At 39.7% G+C, this 21,403-nt stretch overlaps 1 protein-coding gene across 2 annotated transcripts in view; it reads left to right on the plus strand.

Moving 5' to 3' along the window:
- Positions 1–21,403, plus strand: part of carmil3 (capping protein regulator and myosin 1 linker 3) — a 126,168-nt gene that overhangs the window by 87,390 nt on the left and 17,375 nt on the right. Inside the window, exons 19-32 of one of the 2 annotated variants that reach the window (XM_023965176.2) lie at positions 1,902–1,998; positions 2,088–2,142; positions 6,274–6,446; positions 7,293–7,361; positions 8,649–8,742; positions 12,041–12,139; positions 12,246–12,365; positions 13,941–14,054; positions 15,452–15,627; positions 15,702–15,795; positions 17,284–17,409; positions 19,639–19,705; positions 19,833–20,020; positions 20,543–20,622. In XM_023965176.2, the coding sequence (XP_023820944.1) occupies positions 1,902–1,998; positions 2,088–2,142; positions 6,274–6,446; positions 7,293–7,361; positions 8,649–8,742; positions 12,041–12,139; positions 12,246–12,365; positions 13,941–14,054; positions 15,452–15,627; positions 15,702–15,795; positions 17,284–17,409; positions 19,639–19,705; positions 19,833–20,020; positions 20,543–20,622 (1,552 nt within the window). The remainder of the gene's footprint in view (positions 1–1,901; positions 1,999–2,087; positions 2,143–6,273; positions 6,447–7,292; positions 7,362–8,648; positions 8,743–12,040; positions 12,140–12,245; positions 12,366–13,940; positions 14,055–15,451; positions 15,628–15,701; positions 15,796–17,283; positions 17,410–19,638; positions 19,706–19,832; positions 20,021–20,542; positions 20,623–21,403) is intronic. The other variant, XM_078935509.1, reaches the window with a different exon arrangement.

Raw genomic sequence — 21,403 nt, forward strand, 5'->3', positions numbered from 1 at the left:
TTTGACAGCCTGGAAAAGCAGAAATGAGAGAGATAAAAGACAAATTAGAATGTCCTCAATTCCCTAGAGAGGTATAGAAATAGAATCGGTAAAAAAATAAACAGATCTTTCTTTTTTTTAAACTTGTTCAGCTTTGTGTCAGATTTAGAATTTGTAAAATAAGGCATTTTACCCCAAAAAAAAATGCAGAAGCATTTGCATTTTTAGTCCAAACATATTTCTATGCATGAGGTGGTATAGAGAAAGTAGGTGGATTTGGTGACTTGGCCCCTCCCACATCTCACATTCATAGCATAGGCTCCTAAAGCTGGCTAGATGGTTTCAAAGCATAAATAGGTTATAAACATGAAAAAAATTCCATCATTGTAACATAAATGAACAAAGATTGGTTTAATCAGAAAGGAAATCTCTCTTTTGATTAGACTGTAATAAAAAAAGCCTTAGGAGGAAAATGGCTTTTTCAGAAACTTATGAACAAAGCAAAACTTTTACATGTTAAATGATATTTTCAAGTGCCAAGTTATCTACAGCATCTATGCATCTCTAAAACGAAATGCCCTTGAACAATAAAAGGGGAAAAAATACAATGTCTATTAATTAAAACATTTTTCTTGGTCTCAGCCGATTTCCTCTGTTGGCTTTAGTTCCAGGTGATTTATTATGCAAATGAAGGCATTTCTTTAATAACTGAAATCCGAATTTCTATGTGTGGATGTGACTAGGATTTCTAAGTATCCTCTATGCATAAAACTGCACTAAACTGGTTGTATTGAACTGTATTGGAGGTTCTGCCTGCATTGAACCAGCAGCCATTTCCTAAAGAAGGGATGAAAATAAATTTCTCAATCTTTGAGATATTGCATTTCAAAAATCTAGTTAATTCTTTATTGTCCAGCTATTAAAATGAAAAGTGTCTTACTTTTAAAACCTAATAGACCAACTTCCTGAAGTCAGCCAGGTTCTATGACCTTCCTAGTATCCATAATTTATGCTGAATGGAGTTACTATCATTTTCATCAAAACCTCTCTTTGCTTCTCTTTTTTCTTAATAGTTTTTTCTTTTTTTCTTTCTTTAGTTTTTCTTTCTTTTTCTTAATAGTTTGTGATAAAAATAAACCTTTCCAAATAATCAAGATCCGTAACCCATTTCGACTCCATTTCTTTATATAGCTTTTTTTTGTTTAAAGATGACTGGGAGTGAGAAAGTGTTAGTTTAAAAAGTAAAAGTGGATTTTTTGTGGGTACATGCGATTTTCTTCCAAAGGGATTCTTAGGAGGAGAAAACAGCTTTCTGAGTCAATAATATTCACACCTGACAGATTGAATTAGCCACTGCTTTCACCGGTTTGCAGCCCAGAACTGGTGTTCAGTTGGAAGAGGCTTGGTGCCAAATCTCGAAGCAGTGCAAATCTCGCATTCTGATCAATGAAAAACTTGCCCGCAAATCCGAGTCGCCGGTTGGTCAAAGTTCAACCTGGTTTAACTTGCGACGTGCGTTCCGTGATCGCACATTTTGTATATGGAAAAAAATTAAAATGTGAGTAACAACGCTTAATTTCGCGAGTTTTGAATTTGTTTCCACTGACTTTTTATCGGATGTGTGAACGTAGCTTTTAGACTGAACGGTACTTCTTCTTCTGCATTTCTGTAAATAGCAAATATTGATACAGACACCAACAGTGCCATCTAGTGGTTTTTTTTTTGCCTTTTTTTTTTAAACACACGTACTGTATGCCACATCCTGAGTATGTCTTCTGCCCCAGTAAACCCACGCTAAAAAAAGGACCCCTACATACACATTTAAAAAAATTGTTGTAGACTGAATTTTTAAAGGCTCTCGTAATAATAGCTGTGTTTGTATAGAGCTCCAGGAATGTTTCACTGTTTTGTGTTGCCATAAGGTTTGGATGCTGATTTGCTGGCTGTCATCCCGGCGCTGTGCCGACACCCTTCCCTCAAACATCTGATGTTGGGGAAGAACTTCAACATCAAGGGCAGGTACGGACCACACGGGACCCTCACTGTACAGATGGCTGTGAAGAAGATGCGGATGATAAATGTGTTCCTTCTGTTTCTGTCGTCCACAGGGTGCTGGATGAAATTCTGCAGAAACTGGTTCATTTGGTGCAAGAGGAAGAGTGTGTGAGTTTGATTATGTAACATATTGTACACACGCACACATATTCTCTGTGGTGTTATGCACAGATGCACGCCCACACACTCCTCACAGATTTGGTCCTCACACTTCTTTTTTATACCAAAAGAAAAACGCTTTCATATCCGTGTCCTCATTCATGGTTATTTAAGCAGAGTTTCCCACCTGCCAAACGCATGAGGTGCAGCGATGCACACAAGTCGTGTCGTCTGTGGGCTCGACGCATGAATCATTTGGTCTCAGTTTATATGCAAGACTCCCGAGGCTCTCTCTTTTCTCTGCTCTGCAAATCCACTGTGACCAGTCGCTTCCTCAATTATTTACCAGTGTTGAGGGTGATAGCTCACAGTACGAACTGAAGCTTGCATGCGTACACTCTGACACTGTCGTACATGTTCACATTTAAAAAAAAAGTTGTTTGTCAGATGTTGGCGATGCGAATTTGTGCACCAAGGGATGACGATGCAGGTTTCAAAACCGACTGTGCGCCAACAGAATATCTTTTTCTTCTTTTGGTGTGAGCCCAATCCTGACACAGAAGGCAATGAGTTGAAAGTGTTCCACTGAACCCAAAAAATTGGCCCTTTTTAGAAATATTTCTGCAGATTTTGGGCTGTCACACTGATTGCTTTATGCAGATGATGATGGTCAGTTTTAAATTGGTACAGTTAAGTTTAAGAGAGAATGTGTACTTATACAGCTATGCATACATGAATGTTTTTATCTAAGCAAAATACACGCTAATAAATTGGTTCTTTTACCTTATTTTGTTATTTTTGAATTTTATATGTTATTTTGGATCCCATGGTTTAAAAATGAAGATAACCTCAAAGACTATTCTGAAATTCTCCAAATGGAAAAACTAAAAAAGTATTTTACCTCTAAGATGTTCAAAAAGAAATGTGCGTTCTCACTATTTAAAGGTCCAATACAGTGAAAATTTTTGATGTTCTTAACATGTCCATCCATCCATTTTCTAAACCCATTTTATTCCTTACCGGATCAAGGGCCTACCGGAGCCAATCACACACTCGCATTCACACCTAGGGACACTTTGCAGCATGTTTTCGGAATTTTTCCGATGATGGACAGCAGATTTAAAGACTGTTAAGAGTTTTAGGGGGTCGTAAGCTCGTCTGAGAGCTTGTGAACAGATTGATGACGGGAAGTGGGGGCGGGCTTTCTCCGCGCCAATAGTCCTGCCAACAACTAAGAAGAGAATTTCTGATGAACTCCTGTCACTCTGCAGAAATTGTCCTGGAACAGGGATATTCTAGGATATTTTTTTTTTTCCGGGGGCCACAAAGAGTTCTAAAATTTGACGGAAGGGCCAGAGCAGGGGCAGATGTGTGGCGAGTCTTGGTATTCCAGTTTATAAGAGAATGAAATAACACGGAATCTGGTACAAAGCCCACTACAATTTTGATTGAAAACTAATATACAGTATATCTTTTAAAACAGAACATTTTGGAGTTTTTATTTTAAATTTGTGGTTTTTGTTCTCATTTTATTGCCCCGATGGGTTGATGTCCTTGAGGGAAAATCGCAAACTTAGATAAATGTTGCGTTCATGTTGCGTTGGGATGATCGGAAAAGTGTCGACACAGAAAACACACATGAGCATTGGAAGAACAACAAAGTCTTCCAACACCACATGAATGCAGAATAACTTTCTGCACCTAAAAGGTCAATGTATATGTAGAGCGCCATCTATGGGGAGAGACCAGAATTATATGGAAAATAAAACTTTGATAAGGATTATCAGTATACTTTATTTTAGTTTGGTGGGCCAGATTAATTCGTTTTTGGCTAACAGCGTAACCAAAATGAACCATACTTAAAAGACCACTGGGAACACTTTTTAAATAGATCAAAGGATGGTCGGAATGGGTCTTTAAGACCTCCATAAAATCTGTACCAGCCTAAGAACAATTTATATTTATATTATATTTTTGCATTCATATCTTTACAATTTTTTTGTATTCTGGGTTAGGGGAGAGCTTAAGTCTTTATCAAGGACATTGTTTACATTGGTGTAACTATTTATGTTGGGATATGGATAGTACAGCTGAGTAGCTTCACTGAATCTACTAAGTTCAAGGGCCCTGCTCAAGGACACTGGAGTTGTGTAAAGGAGGTTAGGGCAAACACTGCTGGGTATCAGTCATCGCTAAGCATCTGTCAAACTGATCCTGCTGGTTTTTGCCAGCCAAAAAAATATATAAATATATAAATATATATAAATATATATTTTTTGAGCCAAAGAACACTATTTCCTTAATAAAAATCCCAAGGCACAGCACCAACCGAAAATGTTAAGAATTATATTCAACTCTATTGCCTGGATTAACAATAGACAGTCATTTTTGTCAAAGGGTCTTCAACAAGAATTGAATAAATATAAAGAAAAACCTCTTTTCTGGGATATCTCCTATTCCCAACTACTCAATATGGTTCTGTTTGGATGAACACAGTGCTGATGTCCCGTCAATGCTCCATGTTTTTTAGACCAATTAAATTGAATTGAATAATTTCCAACAGCCCACCTAACCATCTCATGTGGCACACTGGTTATAGTCACAGGTATTTGCTGATATGTACATGTTTCTCAATTTTATGACAAGTTAAACATTTTTTTACAATAAAACTGGTAAAAATCTGACATAGAAAAGAGCCTAATTTAAACCTTAAATTACCACCCATAGTGTCTTGACAAGTGCGGGTGCTGCAAGTGTTTCAATTGTTTCGGCCCATGGAGGCTCATAGACTGGAGTACAGGTGTATCGTGAGATTCTCTTAACCCCTTGTGCCATCTTGATTACCCCACCCTTACATTGACATGTTATCCCTACCATGACAAAGGTGGATAAAGGTGAAGAGGATTCCATGTAATCCATGGAGACCAGTGAAGATCACATATCTTTGAAGAAAAAAGGTTCAGCGCACTGTCTTGTGGGGTCCAGATGACCCCACTCCCAACATTAAAGTGCCTAGGATAGCACAAGGGTTAAGATGAAGCCTCAGGGTCATGAAACTTGATTGTTATGCGTTTTGTAAATGTATCTTGAAGTAGGTTGCATGCACTTATGCCGCACAGATGATTTTGTTGTATGTTGTCCTTGCACATTATAGTTTGTAGCAAGGTGCGTGCACTGGTCCCTTACTGACCGTAAACAAATGCCGCATGCACAGCGTGTGCAGGAGGTGTGCCCATAGGATACCCACACAAACTACACTCTGATTGTCTAATCTCCTCATTTCTAACGGTCAGGCAGCATGCAAGGAGTATGCACCTATCACGTGACAGCACTAAGAAGCTCCTGGAGCAGATTGCACCCATGTGTGTTGTGCAAGTGTTAGCTACGACTTGTGACCTCCAGCATGCCTGTAGAAAAAATGTTCGAGTACTTGCGGGTACTCTTTCGGGTACTACGGACTTTCTGCAGGGTCTATGATCTTAACATTTCATGTGGGCCGCCTGAGTGTCACATGCAGATGTACCCATTTTTTTACCCACGTACACATGTATCGACTCATAACTGCCATTTTTGACTTGCGTATAAAATACCACCAATATTTGCACCAATTCTTGTCCTTACCAGCAGTTATGTTAAGTTGTCCTATTAACTTTTTTTTAATTTACTTTTATTTATCTCACAATGGGGAAATTGTTCTCCGCATTTTAACCCATCCCCTAGGGGGAGCGGTGAGCTACAGACTAGCCGCGCTTGAGGGGCGACAGCTGGCTGGGGAGAGCGGGGATCAATCCTCCAACCCTTTGGTTATTAGACGACCTGCTCTACCGCCTAAGCTAAACTGTCACCCAAATTTAAATTCCCAGTACAGGTGTTGTTTCAATTCCTTGAAATTTGAACATTAGTGGGTTTTTTTTTTCTGTTGTTTTTTAGAAATGTAAGCACACAGACAGCTGATTGAAAGCTTCTGTAAATCTCTAGAAAATCAAATTGTTATTGTTTCCTGCTGCTAGGACCTCTTAGATGCTACAGCAGGCACTCTTTCCCCATCATTTAAACATGGATGTTACCAGTTCTACGTCCGTGTATCCTATTAAGTTTTCTGAACTCCTAATCTGTCTCTTCTGAACCCCCCCCCCCCAGGCCTTGCAGTCACTCTCCCTCGCTGATTCGAGGCTTCGCCAGCGGGGCACCGTGCTGGTCAATGCCCTGGGCTCCAATGCCTGCCTACGGAAAGTGGACCTCAGTGGGAACTTCCTGGAGGACTCTGGTGCAAAGATGCTCAGTAAAGCTCTGCAGATCAACACAACACTTAGGTGTCTGCTTTTTTTTTTTTTTTGGCTTTTCCAATAGAGGATAATGGGTTTGCCAACAGGACATGGTAACTGGATTGTGTCCACATTCCACATGGAAAGAGAAGGTACATTTTTGAAAGGACTGATGGAACAAGAGACTTGGGGAGTTTGAGGCGTTGAATACAAACCCTTGGATAAGACACAGACATGCTGAGAGGCAGAGCAGCGCTTCTTTTTCAAAAAGAGGAAACACATCGAGCCATGATTAAAAGAAAGGACTCTGTGTGAGGGGAAAACGAGGTGAAACAGTGGGTGGACGGAACGGCCCTTGAGAGCCCTCTGAATTTTGCAACATTAGAAGGAAAGCACTGAGCAAAAAATGTCTGAGAAGCTGCAGACAAACAAAAGTAGGAGGATTTTGGATGTAAAAACTTGGATTTGGACTAAAAAGAAAGTTGTGACGGAATGGGAAACACCTCCTAATGAGAGATATTGAGGCTTTGCCTATTAAATTTCTAGGGCAAAGCGGGTGGGAGGGGTCTCGGATGTTCAGCTAGAGAGGGAAGATGAGTAGGACTGAAGATAGTTTGGAAATGAGCAGATGTATCAAAACAAAGTTGAAAAATGTTGGAAGCTCATTAGCTGCAAAGACGTTGTTCTTAAAGGTTGTTTTATGGAATAGTTCTGTGCATGTCGAAGGGGTAGGCTTCATTATAATTTGTCTTGAATGTCTTTGTTGAGCAGAGGTGGTGTGTGTGTGTGTGGGAGGGGGGGCTGTTTCTGATGCAGCAACTGATCCTCCTCCTCCTTCTTCTTCATCTCTGTGCCTGTCTCACCCTATTTTCCTGCCGGTGTGATGCCCCTCAGGAGTGTGACGTGGGATCGCAACAACACCACCGCAACAGGCTTCCAAGATGTGGCGAGGGCGCTGGAGCAGTAAGACGAAGCATTTTCTGTGCCCTCACGACATCTCCTGCACGCCCATAGAGAGAGGAGGATAACCATCCCTACAGTGTTTACGATTTCAAAGCGTTTCATCAGTCCTCTGATGTGAATGGCGGTCAGATTAATGTGGGAGGGAAGTTTGTTCTCTTGTCTGGGAGTACAAGGACATGTAGTTGTATCTGGGAATTGAGACAACTATTTGACTACAATCTTTTCATGTTTATTCTAGTTAAAATCAAGCTGTTTTTTTTTCCTGTTAATGCCGAAAGGCTAGATTTTCCACACTCAAGGGTGCACAAGATTATTATGGAAGCGATTCTGTAGGAGAATTCAAAATAAAGTCAAAACCAGAAATGCTTTTTCATTTTCAAAATGAAGCTGCATTTTTTGACTCAAAATTAAAATGAAAAAGCAATCCACCAAAATGCTTTTTCATTCTCTTCTTCAACACTGCTTATTCTGTCACTTAATTAAAATGATAATGAAAATGATATCTCATTTCTGTTTAGCATTTCTGTTAATCCATTTGAATTGTCAAATTTGACATTTCTAAATGAATTTTGCTACACATTTACCAGAGAACTTTTTGAAAATGAAATGTCAAATACCATTTTCTTTATCATTTTAATTAAGTGACGGTGTTGATGAAGAAAATGAAAAAGCATTTTGGCGGATTTCTTGTTTATTTTAATTTTGAGTCAAAAAATGCAGCTTCATTTTGAAAATGGAAAAGCATTTCTGGTATTGACTTTTATTTTTAATTATACGACAGAATTGCTTCCATAGATTTATAATGTGCACTAATGAATGGTCTATTTTGGAACAAGTCCGTCAGTCATTCATACTTTAACTGCACTTATAGTAACTCTAGAACATGTTTGTAACACGCTACAGGTTAGCCATGTTAGCGTATTCACAATGCCTAGAACTCCCAACATTGTTTGTAACACATAAAAATATTGGTCCGATGTCGCTAAAACAAATGTTACTGTGGCTAGGCTAACTCCAAACCTTGTCAATAACACGTAATTATAAAAAAAAACAAAAAACAGTCCGACAATACTACATGATTAGCGTATTTACAATGAAAGTCAACCAAACATGTTGACAGTGCGCCATGTACCTCTCAAAACCGCTTGAAGATCAGTAAACACAACCAGTAATAATCCATCTAAAAGGTATTTTTTTGAAAAAATAAAGACTTTTAAATGCATCTTATAGTGCAGAAATACTGTACTAAAACTTTTTGTTTTTCTCTTTTTGTTATCAACCTGCTAGCAACTTTACCCTACAATACATGCCCCTCCCCCTTGGAGACATTACGCAGGCATACCGTAGTGCACCAGAGAAGACTGAACAAGCCCTGGCGAAGGTGAGGAAGACCTCTATTTCCTGATTTACAGACTCACTTGTAAGATTGTAGGGGTATTACTTTAAACCAAAAGATTATATGTGGTTTCATGACTAAAGAATAAAAATAACAAATACACGCAAAAGCATTTTAACCCTTGTGCTATCCTAGGCACTTTAACATTGGGAGTTGCGTCATCTAGACCTACTAGACAGTGCGCTTAACCTTTTTTTTTCAATGATTTGTGATCTTCACTGGTGTCCATGGATTACATGAAATCCTCTTCACCTTTATCCACCTTTGTCATGGTAAGGATAACATGTCAATGTAAGGTTGGGGTCATCTGGACCCCATAAGATAGCACACGGGTTGAAGCATAGCAAAACTGTTTTGGGTCAATGTTGGTCTTTACCTTTATTTTGTGCACAAAGGTTCATTATTATCTGATCTTTGGTGAAAGTCATTCGTGCTGGTCATTTGCAACACCAACAACGCAACAGTTATGGGTATCTGGATCAACAGCAAATACAAAATAGCAAAAGTTGGGTACAGATTTCCACTGAAAGACCAAAATCCAAATCTTAAGAGGAGAGTACTCAGAGTCCAGCTTTAATTTTGTGCCTTTTAAGTCAAACTCTGCCTTCCTGGATAGACTTTCAAAGGTCCAAGAGAACACATAACATCACATCCTTGATTCATGAATAGTACCGTTGTGTTCTTATATTCTCACTTTACTTGGAGCAAAACAAAGACTTGGTGACATCTGAAAGTAGAACTTCAAGAGTTCAAGAGTTCAGGTGGGAAAAGTTTGGCCAGACCCAGAAAAAGGAAATTCGGTGTATGTTCTGCTACGTGCTTCATGGGAAATAAATCCTGAAGATTTGTGTAAATGTGGCAAACCGAATGCATTCTGTGCAGAGGAGGCATAAGAATACGACAGCCAACCAGGACGCAGTTCTTTACTACCTTCCTGAAGGTCACAATCACAGTCCTCTTCACCAACACACACACACACATTCACATACCTACACATGGGGGCAACCTATAACCACCTGGACCAATGTTGGGTTCAGTGTCATGCCCAAAGACACTTCGACACATGAATGGCCAAGGCGGGAACTGAACTTGTGATGTCCCGATGCAGGGATGGGCAACTCTAGGCCTCAAGGGCCGGTGTGTTAACACGATTTCCAGATATCCAATCCCTAATCATGACCGATTACCTGGTCCAGGTGTGTCCAGCCGATGGGAACATGCCAGAGCAGGGTATGGAACATGCCAGAGCAGCATTCCTGCCCTCCAGGGATGGAGTTGCCCATCCCTGGAGGTACTTGTGGGCAGCTCTGCACCAATTCAATGGGGATTTTCCACGTAACATTAATTTACTCAACAGCTAAAAAGTCCAAACAAAAAATTTTGTAACATTCCATTATCGTTAATATGTGAAGCCTCCTTTGTTCTTTTACAACTAGTTTCTAGTTTGGACCAAGTCTGCATTGGTCCAAGGTGTGACAGATGTTTACCTAAACATCAGATGTTAACCTAAACATCTGTAATCCTAAAACCTATAGGATGTGTAACACAGTAAGTTTTAGGAAGCAGTGCTGCTGTAAAATCTGTTCTTGCTGTGGTGTCTGGTCTGCCAGCGTCAATGCTGGTAACAAAAATGCTGCTTGTCACTGAGCTCAACAGCTACAGTCCAACAGAGCAAGTCTGTTTACAGAGCAAGCTTCATCTCCCGGACATCTGAGTTGTCAAAAAACAAGAAGTATGGAAATAAAGAAAATGTGCTTGCGGACATTCACATTTGATTATTCAAAGGTTTGTAAATGTAATCATGCTTGCAAATAATATGAATTTGTAATTGTCACTGACCTGTATAGCAGGATTTGCAAAAATACAATGTCAACGTTATTTTGTGTGTAAGATAAAAAAAAAAAAGTATTGCAGTATTTGGAGCAAGATAATACTGACAATCCTCTAGTTTGATTTAATATATAACCGAATATAATCTTTTATGATGATGATGAGGGTTTATGATCCTATATATTTTTTTTTATCAAAAATAAAGTAAAATACCACCTACTGTCTGTTAAAGGAAAGGCTTTTCAAAAAGTTCAGAGTTGGTATTTAAGAGGTTTCCTACAAGTCAGTACTAACATGAAAAAAAAAATTCTCTAACTTGGCAAAAGTACAAAAATACACAACAAATTACAAATATCTGTTGAGGAAAAAAAACTCTACTGTATTAAAAATTAAACTTACCTAAAGGGGAGATTCCGAATTAGCCTAATTAACTACAAATGGATTAAATGTGTTTTGAAAATGGTAATTATTCTATTTAAATCATGATAAACATCTTGTCCTGTGTTCTAATTGATAAGTCTGTTGACGTATGTATAGTCAATCAAGTAGTAGTCATTACCTGTAGGGCTGCCATTGGGACATTCATAGATTAATATAATATTTTAGGTTGCTGCTTCTGTGATGATGGATTTGAAATGTACCGACCACCAGGAGCATCTTTCTCTAAAGCTCACATCGGTCTGCTTCTGCTCTGTGTATTGTAAAAAAAAAATTGTTCCATTTCTGCTACCTAATAATAGTCGTGTCTAATTGTTTTTATGTCTTCTGGATAGGACTGTATGATTTGAATAAAAATGGATTTATTCTGTAATGTTTTAACCCTTTATGTTTATATAGTCCTGTTAAAATTAAGTCTCTAAAGCTAAAAAGCAACTTGGTGAGCCAGAATTTCTATGTTTTTTTTCTGGCTTTGAACCCATCACACAGTTATGACTCCAAAACTCACAAGAGGAGGGGGGGGGGGATTCGTCCTAAGCTTTGAGAGCATGTATTTTGTGAAATCTACGGATCTTAAGAGAAGCTTACAGACCAAACTCTTATTACACATCCTGATCGTTTTTGTAAATCCTTCCATGCACACTTACAAACATAATTGCATTTCATCTTTGAATACTCACCGGTAAATCTCCACATTTACAAATCTTATCAAAAGGATTTTTATCTCCATAGCTGATTGTTCCAATATGTCTGAATTTCATAAGTCCTTGACTCTTCCTTTTCTCTTTAAGTGATGACTCAGAAAACTAGCATCTGCTGAGTCATGAAATAGAAATAAAAACATCTTTTTAAAAAAAAATTTTAGTTTAGTTTAGAAGAAGGAGTTTTAAATTCCTTCTTTAGTTTTCTTATTACGATGCCAATGAACTTGTCCACTGCCTCCTCCACTTTGGACTTTGTAAACAACCATTATGGCTCTGTTTTCCTGTTTCCTCTTTGTGTTTGTGTGTGACAGATTCAGCGCGCCCTGCTCCGGAACAACCAGACTCAGCGTTTCTCCCAGAAACAGGCTTTCAGGCTGCACCAAGGTCTCGTCACTAGCACCGCCGAACAAGTATGCGTGTGATTTATTATTCATGGTTTTTGACTTTTCTGTGATTGCTTTTGCTTAACGTCTATTTTGTTTTTTAAATGATTTTGTATTTTGGGTCTGGCTGTAGGTGATGGAGCGTCTGTGCATTCGACTGCAGCAGCAGGTTTGCATCCTGAAAGGCAGTGAGGAGGAAGAGGAGGTCCAGACGGCCAGACAAATACTCAAAGAAGCCAGGAACTCCAGAGCTGTGAGTTGATGTTTGTGTTGTAAAATGCTACAGCAGCTTGGATCAGAATCTCCCTTCTGCCCTAAATGCAGGGACTTGCAATACCCTTAAAGGGACACAGGTTTTGGGGTGTGCAACATTTATTATCTATGAAAATGTTTGGCAAAATTCCTACAGAGAGCAACTAGAATCATTTTCTGTGTAAATACAGTAAGTTTTGTACCGATTGCTTTACCTGTTCAGAAAAAACATGAGTTTGGGACGTTTCCTGGCAGTTGCTGTGTATTTTGTGACCTTGACTGAAAACATACCACCCAAATTTCTGCTCTACAATGACCCCCAACCCTTGTGCTATCCAAAGCACTTTAACATTGGGAGTGGGGTCATCTGGACCCCACAAGACAGTGCGCTTAACCTTTTTTCTTCAATGATTTGTGGTCTTCACTGGTGTCCATAGATTACATGAAATCCTCTTCACCTTTCTCCTGGTAGGGATAACACGTCAATGTAAGGATGGGTCATCTGGACCCTATAAGATAGCACGAGGGTCATTCAGTCCTGCCTTGTTTGTCCATTTCTTTGTGAAGGATAGATGAAAGAATGATGGCAGCTAAGCCTAAGAAAGGCTTCAAATTAGCCCAATACAAACTGACCTAATCCTGTCCATCCACAGAAAAAGCCGAGCTACCTTGAGACCTAGCCTCTCAAGAAAAAGTACATTTTAAGCAACAATGTTGAGATCTCGCATGAGTCACTAAATGTCTGTAATTTGGAAATCTTTTTTAAAAACCAGTGCAAATCCGTGAAGTCTTAATCATTGGCCATTGCTAGATCCAGTGACTTATTTTCAATGATCCTATAATGGTCAGTTAACTATGGGGTGTTACTTAATGGATATCTTTATTGAAAAGAACATTTCTTCGGACAGCAAATGGCGAACGCTCTATGTAGTGCACTATATAGGGGTTATTTTTATTTTTTTAAAATGTATTTATTGCTGCAGCCCAACCTTAAGGGTCTTGTTGGGTGATGTTAATTGCCCCAGTACCATTGTTCATTCCCCTCCGGTAATCGAATCCTGGTTTCCTGCGTGGCAGTCTTTCACCTTACCAACCGAGCTACCCAGTTAGGGTGGGAATTGGGTCATAGCCCCAAACCTGTTTGCAATACGTGAGAAAACAGACTGTTATGCTAGTGTGACTGTTAGCGGCAATAGCAAATTCCCAATGTTACCCAACGAAGCATTTGACATAATGCGGTGTCCCTCTCAAAAAATCGCTTCGCCATCAATTAGCACAACCAGAATCCAGATTCTTTAGCTTTAAAAAATAGTAATAAAAAATAATTTTCTGAAAGTCAAACACAACACTGTCAGTTAACATAGTTAGGAGCAGAATAAGACTTCTTTTTTTTTTAAATTGAATGTAAAACGTTTCTTTGTTGTTGAAAATCTTAATTATCTAAAAACGAAGTGAAACATTTTAATGGGTTTTCATCTCCAAAAGCTTTCTCTCTTTTTTTTCCTGAGCTTGGTCAGTGGAGCATGCAGCCTAAAGCAAGCCTCACCTTTACCTCAGGACTGTGTGTCTCCCTCAGCTGTACCCGTCTCTGTGCGAGCTGGCCCATGTGCTGTCAGTGGACGGACCCGTCAAGCAGCGCCTGGACACTCTGGCTGGGGAATTGGCCAAAGCTGCAGACAAAGAGCTGCAGGTACGCGTGAAGCCTGAACCCATGGGCCTTCTCAGAGTAACCTATGTTTCCCTGATGCCTTTCAATTTTAAACAACAGTGAGCCCGTTGCATTTAAATTGCCCATTAATGGTACATGACATTGTGCATACTATTGTTGTTCTGACTTCAAAAGAAACGGGCCATTGAAATTCACAGGTTGTTGCATATTTAACGTTTTTTTTCTTTCTTTCTTTTTATTGTTTGTTTTGTCTGTTCCACTTTGGCTTGGTTGGAAGTTGTTCATCTGAATTTTGCAAAACCGCAAGGAAGAAAGAAACTGAGGAAACACTGTTTCATATGGGATCTCACATAATGACAAATATCATCAGGGTTGGCATTATATTTTCAATCAAGATGCCAACTCTTATTTAGAACATCTATTTCTTACTTATTTTTAAACACTTTCGTAGCCTTTGACATCCTCAGGCAGAGTTTTCGCCTCCTGCCTCACTGGATAAACAGTTTATAGGATCACGGTTTGGCCTTTGATGTTTCTCTCCTGAGTGTTGTTCGAGCATCATCGTATTCCCTGCTCCCGGTAGACAAAGGGCAGACAATCTTGGCTCTATTTTCTAACCCGATCTTTAAAATTTGAAACCCACACATCCTCCATGTCGCTGGTGCAGTTGTTATATTGGCAGCAGATCAAAATGACTGTTTTGTTTCAAAAGGGACTGACACAAACACAACCTGTATTTTTACTGACTTATCAAAGTGTTCATCAATGAGGCCTAATTAGAATCCGTTACTGGTATCCCTTTGAACTTATGGAATGGTTTTGATCATTGACTGCACAAGAGACGTGGACAGAGTGGGCTAGAAAGAATCTGTCAAAGTTTCGAACATACGACGTGAGATCACTTACGAACGTTCAAACGACCACTTCTGATGTGCAAACTCTCATATTCACATTTAGCTACACACATTTTTAAGATCGTTCTCAGGCTCTACGTACAAAAGGGTGTGGTCATTGAACGTATTGAAAGGAGAAAAAGTTTGAACTTTGATCAATCGAGGACATGGTATTGGTAGTGACGTGTGGATGGCGTCTCTTTTAATTCACGAAAGTGCCAAACTTTAGAAAATTGGCCATGACGGAGAAATTAATAATTGCAGTTTGTGCCCGACTGGAAATATGATACATAGATTTGCACCCCTTCAACATTTTGCGCCAAACCATTTACAACTGTAGATGCTGGAGACGTCTTGATAAACAGTAGAAGAAGAAGAAGCCCCTCCTTATAAGGTTTCTTGGCTTCCTATTTAGAATGTTAAAAATTTGGGCTACTCAGTCCAGTTTTCATTTACATAAGGGTGACTTTTTTCTGGTTACCTAACATAAATGTTCGTCACACGCTTCGTGTTATTTCTGTCTAGGTGGTGGTGGACTCCATGGTGTCTCTGTGTCGGGAGCTGTGTCCCATGTCCTGCTTGGCTGCTGAGAGACTCAGTCCTCCTCTGTCCTCCATCTCTGAGCAAGTTTCCATCCCTCGTTCTGCCATTCGCAACGCCCTGATGGAGAGAGCCGCTGAGGACATCAACAGAGCCCTGGAGTATGAAACATGGCCGCCTTGAAAGCTCAATCCATGCAAATTTGACCCGTCTGAGTGTCTCTTTCTTGTCTCAGGGAGGTGAAGCTGTCTGTGGTCTCCTATCTGACCAACTCTATTGTGGACCAGATTCTCCAAGAGCTGTATAACACCCATAAAACACTGGTACTGGTAATATCCCTTTACTGCACGCTTTTCTAGTATAGAGTAGAAAAAGTGTTTCTTGTTGCTTAAATTTAATGTTTTTGTCTTCAACTAAGCCTAGAAAAGTAAAACTTTATTTACAGCTGTAGATACATTAGCGATGTATCCTTTAGAGCAGGGGGCTCACCCTTTTTTGGCAAATTTTGAGACAACAATGTCGTGAAGATCCACCTATATATATATATATCTATATATATATAGATATATATATATATACACTACACAGTAAGATTACACAAATATACTTTTGTATTAATAAATGAGGCGTTTTATGACAAAAACAAATCTGTCCTCTGGGGGGAGTGTTTTTCCCATGTGGGGGGGGGCTTGCAGGAGGAGACACACGGGGCGATCCGAAGCTCAATAAACACTCCAGTGGTCCGGAGTGGTCTTCAGGTGCCGCGGGGCAAATTGCGACTTTCTGATGACAAAATTTGCGCTCAGTGTATTTAAACACGCATGTGCAGTGACATATGCATGAGAGGATGTCCAATTGGCTGTTCTGCATGTCAACCAAATCCCATACTTCTTGGTGAGGATTTTGATTCGCTGACAGATTTTACATGGTTTAGAAGTACTTTTTTATTTTTTGGTTATTTATTTTTAATGGCCTGCAATCTCCCCTCTTGTCCTTGAAGATCGACCGGTCGATCGCGATCGACGTAATGAGCAGCCCTGCTTTAAAGTTAGTGAGCTTAACAGCAACTTTACAATTTCCATTAATGCAGCTGGAAAATGTCATCCCAAGACAGATTAAGATAGCACTTTGGAGAGTTTGGTCCTTAGTGGGTTTTTTTAAAGATATTTAACTTTAAAAGATTTTTTTATATATGTATTATTTATATATTAGTTATTTTAGTTGAAAATATGGAAATTCTAATGATCTAAAAAGTCTGATTGTAATAACTGGAAAAAGCTGAAGTGCAGATATTTCTGTTGATTATCCCACAGTTTCCAGTGGGATAATCTGCAGTGACGGGTGCAGCATCATTTTAAAGCAATTATTTCCTTCTTAGACAACATAGTAATGTGAGCAAGTATACGCTGTTATTATACCCTGCAGCTTTTTTTTACCATGTAATTTGTTTAAAATGAAGACTGTGGAAAAACAGCCAAAATTAGACTTTTGGCAATAAAACTGCCTTTTCTGCTCTGTTTAACATTTCATTCACTCCGTTAACATCTTGTTCCTGTTGGAATGCGATGCTTGTCCTTTTTCACGCCTCGCCCTGCTTTGAAGATGGAAAAAAAAAGTATTGTTTTTAATTTGGATTCTTCTTAAACTCTGTGGCCAGTGATCATAAAACGCTCTTTCTTGTGCTTTTGAACTTCAAAAAGCTACTAAGGCGGCATGCAAGCACTCTGAGGCTGCGTTCAAGGTTAATGATTGAGTTAAAGTGTGCTGTTTGTAAGTCTGTTCAGTGGGTTTGTGTGTGTGTGTGTGTGTTGCATCAGCTGCGGCAGGTGTCTCAGGCGAAGCGCTGGGATGATGTCGGGACCGGCAGACGGACTGTGAGACAATCCAGATTAACAGACTCTCTGGATTTTCCTGACGATGAGTTCGGTGTCAACCTGGGAATAGTAAGTGTTTTAATTCAATTCCACTCAATTTTATTTATAGAGTCCAATATTACAACAATGGTTGTCTCAATGGGCTTCATACTGAACGACTATGGTAAATGGGGAAATAAAGAAAAGAAAAATCAATACAAATGCTAGAAACAAGAACACTTCTGAGAACTAATTATAACAAAAAGGTTAAGGCTTTTCTTGTCTTGGGAAGGGTGTTCTGGTATAATTTGATGAAACATATGAATCCTAAAACTGACTGGAAGCCAGTGCAGACACCTCAGAACTGATCTGCTTCCTCTTTTTGATCGAGTTGGGATTGAATTTCTGTCGTTTTCATTGAGGGCTTTTTAATCATCAAATCTGCATTGAATATATTCACAAGTTAACATCTCTGCACTGGGAGTGATGTGACTCTGGTGAGGTAATAAAATGCAGTTTTGGTTATGATGGGACATTAAATGGAGTGGTCTGAACGGGGCCGAAGTTTGCCTTTGATCGTTTTTAAGCCTCTGGTTTCTGCAAAAAAACATTTTTCACGTTAAAAAGTGACTGCAAGAAATTTAGTTTAAAAAAAAAATCTAAAGAACATTAGAAGATTTTTTTTTCTTTTTCTGCAAAGAAAGGTGAAGGAGAATTTTGTAGAAGTTGTTTCTGATTTGTAAAAATTCAATAAAAGTAACTCTGCAGTTTTCTTTTCCAAATAGAATGTCATTATAACATTGCAAACTAAAACCAGGCTCAGATCATCTTTCAAAGCAACAAGATTTTTCATATTTCATATTATATCAACACTCCTGTGTTAGTTTCGCTCCATTGGCTCCCAGTTGATTCTAGAATTAAGTTCAAGATCCTCCTGTTAACCTATAAGGCCTTACATGGAATGGCCCCGTCCTATATTAAGGACCTCATAGTCCCTTACCAACCAATCAGAACACTTCGCTCGCAAAATGCAGGACTGCTTGTGGTTCCTAGAATTAGTAAAAGTACGGTTGGAGGTAGAGCGTTTAGCCACCAAGCCCCTGTCTTATGGAATAAACTCCCAGCTCATGTAAGAGAGGCCGACTCAGTTTCTACATTCAAAGCTAGACTGAAAACATTCCTCTTTGGACAGGCTTATTGTCAGACTAGTTAGTATTCAGAGATTATTTAACTTAATGTTAGTTTGTTTAAATTAAACTTAATAATAACTATTTCTTTTAAAAGGCTGCTAGAAGTTGAAGCTGGGGTAACTATGGTGCACTGGGGTTCTGTCCTCTTTCCTTTTTTACTTCTACCCTTCCTCTCCTCTATTCTTGATCATAATTTATCATTTAGTTCTCCATGCCTCTGTTTGGTGCAGTGCGATTCATGTATTGTCCCTCTTTTCCTCTCCCCTCCTGGGGAGTGGGAGTGCTTCCAGACTCCAGTTGGCTCATCCGTGCTCCTGTTCCTGACCGTTTACCTCGCCTTTGCTCCTGCTCCTACACCTGGCTGTGGATCCTGCCTCCGGCTCGACTCGCGCCTTTGACTGTCCCCACAACCACGGCTGGATGAAGCTCGTCTGCTGGACTTTTATATATGTAGTTGTAGATTTAGATAAGTTAATTCTTCTCTAAGATTTCTGGTAAATCGCCTGTCCGTCCTGGGGGAGGATCCCTCCTTCATGTGGGCACCCCTGAGGTTTCTTCGTTTTTTCCGGAATCCGTTTTTTTTGGGAGTTTTTCCTTACCGCGAAGGGGGGTCTAAGGGCAGGGATGCCAGTATAGCTTAATCAGTTTGTTAGTTCATTTTAGTATTTTTCTATTGAACTCTTTGTATTCGTGATCCTTTTGATTTCATGTTTTACTTCGAAGCCCATCGAGACGACTGTTGTTGTGATTTTGGGCTATACAAATAAAATTGAATTGAATTGAATATTTTGTTTTTACATAAATCCTGATTCATTGTGTATTTCTTTTTACCACACAGAAACAATTTCTGTTCTAGTTTCTTAACAGCTGCCCGCTGAAATCCCCTTTAATCTCCCTTTTACAGGTTTCGAGCAATATTGGACCTCTCTAGCTGTACCGTTTTTTTGTTTTGTCTGCTCCTGATTCCCAAGGATTTGAATTTAAAAAAAAGGCTAATTTTCTTTAAAAATGTCTTTTATCATTGGAAAATTCCACAAAAAGAACACCAAAAACACACAATATTCATAAGATTTGGTTTTTAAATAGTAAAATATAAAGGTTTCTTTACAAATGTTTCCTTTCATGAAAGGACACCATGGCCATCAGGAAGCGGAGCTCCAGAACCAGAAGAATCCGTCCTGTTTCCACCAGACTGAGTGAGTTTTCTGGAAGTTTTAACTGACATCATCAAGAATTTTTGCTTTAACCTTTTTAAACGGGGCTGCAGGTCCAAAGTGACCCGACGGTGACATTTTTCTCATTTGGGTCATTTCCGTCTTTTAGGTTTGGGCGACGAGGCCTGTCCCTCCCCGACGCCCTCGGCCCCCCCTCACTCCGTCTCTTTGGCTCACTCAGCATCCTGGGAGTGTCTGTCCACCCTCCCCACCAACGGCTCCCCCTTACGCCACGTGACCCACGTCAGGCCACGCCCGCCTCGCCGCTACAGAGTCCTCAACGTTCCTCCCGAATCCGTACGTGGAAACCAGAACCTCTCTTCTCTCTGGTGCCTTTATCTGAGAGCAGAAGGAACGGCGTGGAACAAATTCAATCCCGCGCCCAGAAGCGGAGTTATGTAAACTTGACGAAGCGTGTCGAGGTTTGAGGGAGTGTTTTTAGAACTGCTGCGCTGCTTTATGTGAACTTCCCCTGTTATCCAGTGTTTATTGCCAGAGGCGCTTTCCCAAAAAAAAAGGTTCCCTTTAAAGCAGGGAGCTGTGGCGTTTATCTATGTGACTAAAATGTTAATCGTGCGCCGCCATCTCCCAGGAGTCCCAGAGAAGTGACAAACTCAGCAGCTTGTTTGTTTATAGACCAGTCTCTTCAAAGTAGTTTTTTTTTTTTTTTTTATTCCGTACAAATTCCATCAGAGCGGGAGTGTTTTTAGAAACTGACCTTTAATGGGAATGAAATGAAGTTGATTAGACGAGCATTGGGGATAATATCTCAAGATGTGCAGATTTTTGGATTCATTGTGTGTTCCTTTTCGTGGACAGCACTGCTCTGAGAACGGAGAAGTGAGCATGCTGGAAGATGGACTCCCCGATTTCTACAGCAAGAGGGTTCTACCTGACAGGTGAGACCTCCGAATCTTACCTGTAGCTGTCACTCGCCTCCACTCCAGTGACCCAAAAGCCTCTCTGTGAAACCGAGACCTTCCAGTCTTCTGGATCACTTCTGTATTTTTAGCAGCTAATGATGGCAGGCATTTATCCAGGGGGGGGCTGGTGTCATCTCTTTGTCCGGCGTGAGTGACGGTTTAATGAGTTTTATCACCAGAACATGGACGTCTATTCAATTGAAGTGAAGGTCATTGTGAGCATTTCTTTGGATTCCAACAGGCTCACTTATTTTTGTCTAAAATCCATTAAGTTCAACTTAAAACGTATTGAATCTTTAGCCCTGCAGTGTACACATGCTCAGTGATAAATGGAAATGAATTGGTCCAAATCAGTTTGACTCAGAATCAGTGGATCGGTTCAGTTCAGTCCTTCTGGGCCACATCAGTCCTGGACAGATTGTTGTCACAAATCTTTTTTACAGTGCCTTTGAGCAAAAATTTCACACCCGCCACATAATTAAGCTCACCAAAATTTGCACGCCCATATTAACCAATGAAAATGAATTGTTGTCATTACTTACTACTACTGTTGAGTTCAGAGTTGATTTTAAACGGCGTTAGTGTAGCATGCTTGCAAAAGTGGCGTTCATGTACTGCTCGCACAGTTTTCCTTGGAATGTTATTTCATGAATTGTTCAAAATTTGAACGCATTAGAAAGGTGGGCGTTGTTTACATAAACCTCAGTTGCCAAGGAAATCCCCAAAATTGCCAATTCTTCTAAAAATTACGTAGATC

The sequence above is a fragment of the Oryzias latipes genome, chromosome 17, assembly GCF_053564925.1.
Source record: "Oryzias latipes strain Hd-rR chromosome 17, Olatipes_Hd-rR_3.1".
Taxonomy (NCBI): Eukaryota; Metazoa; Chordata; class Actinopteri; order Beloniformes; family Adrianichthyidae; genus Oryzias; species Oryzias latipes.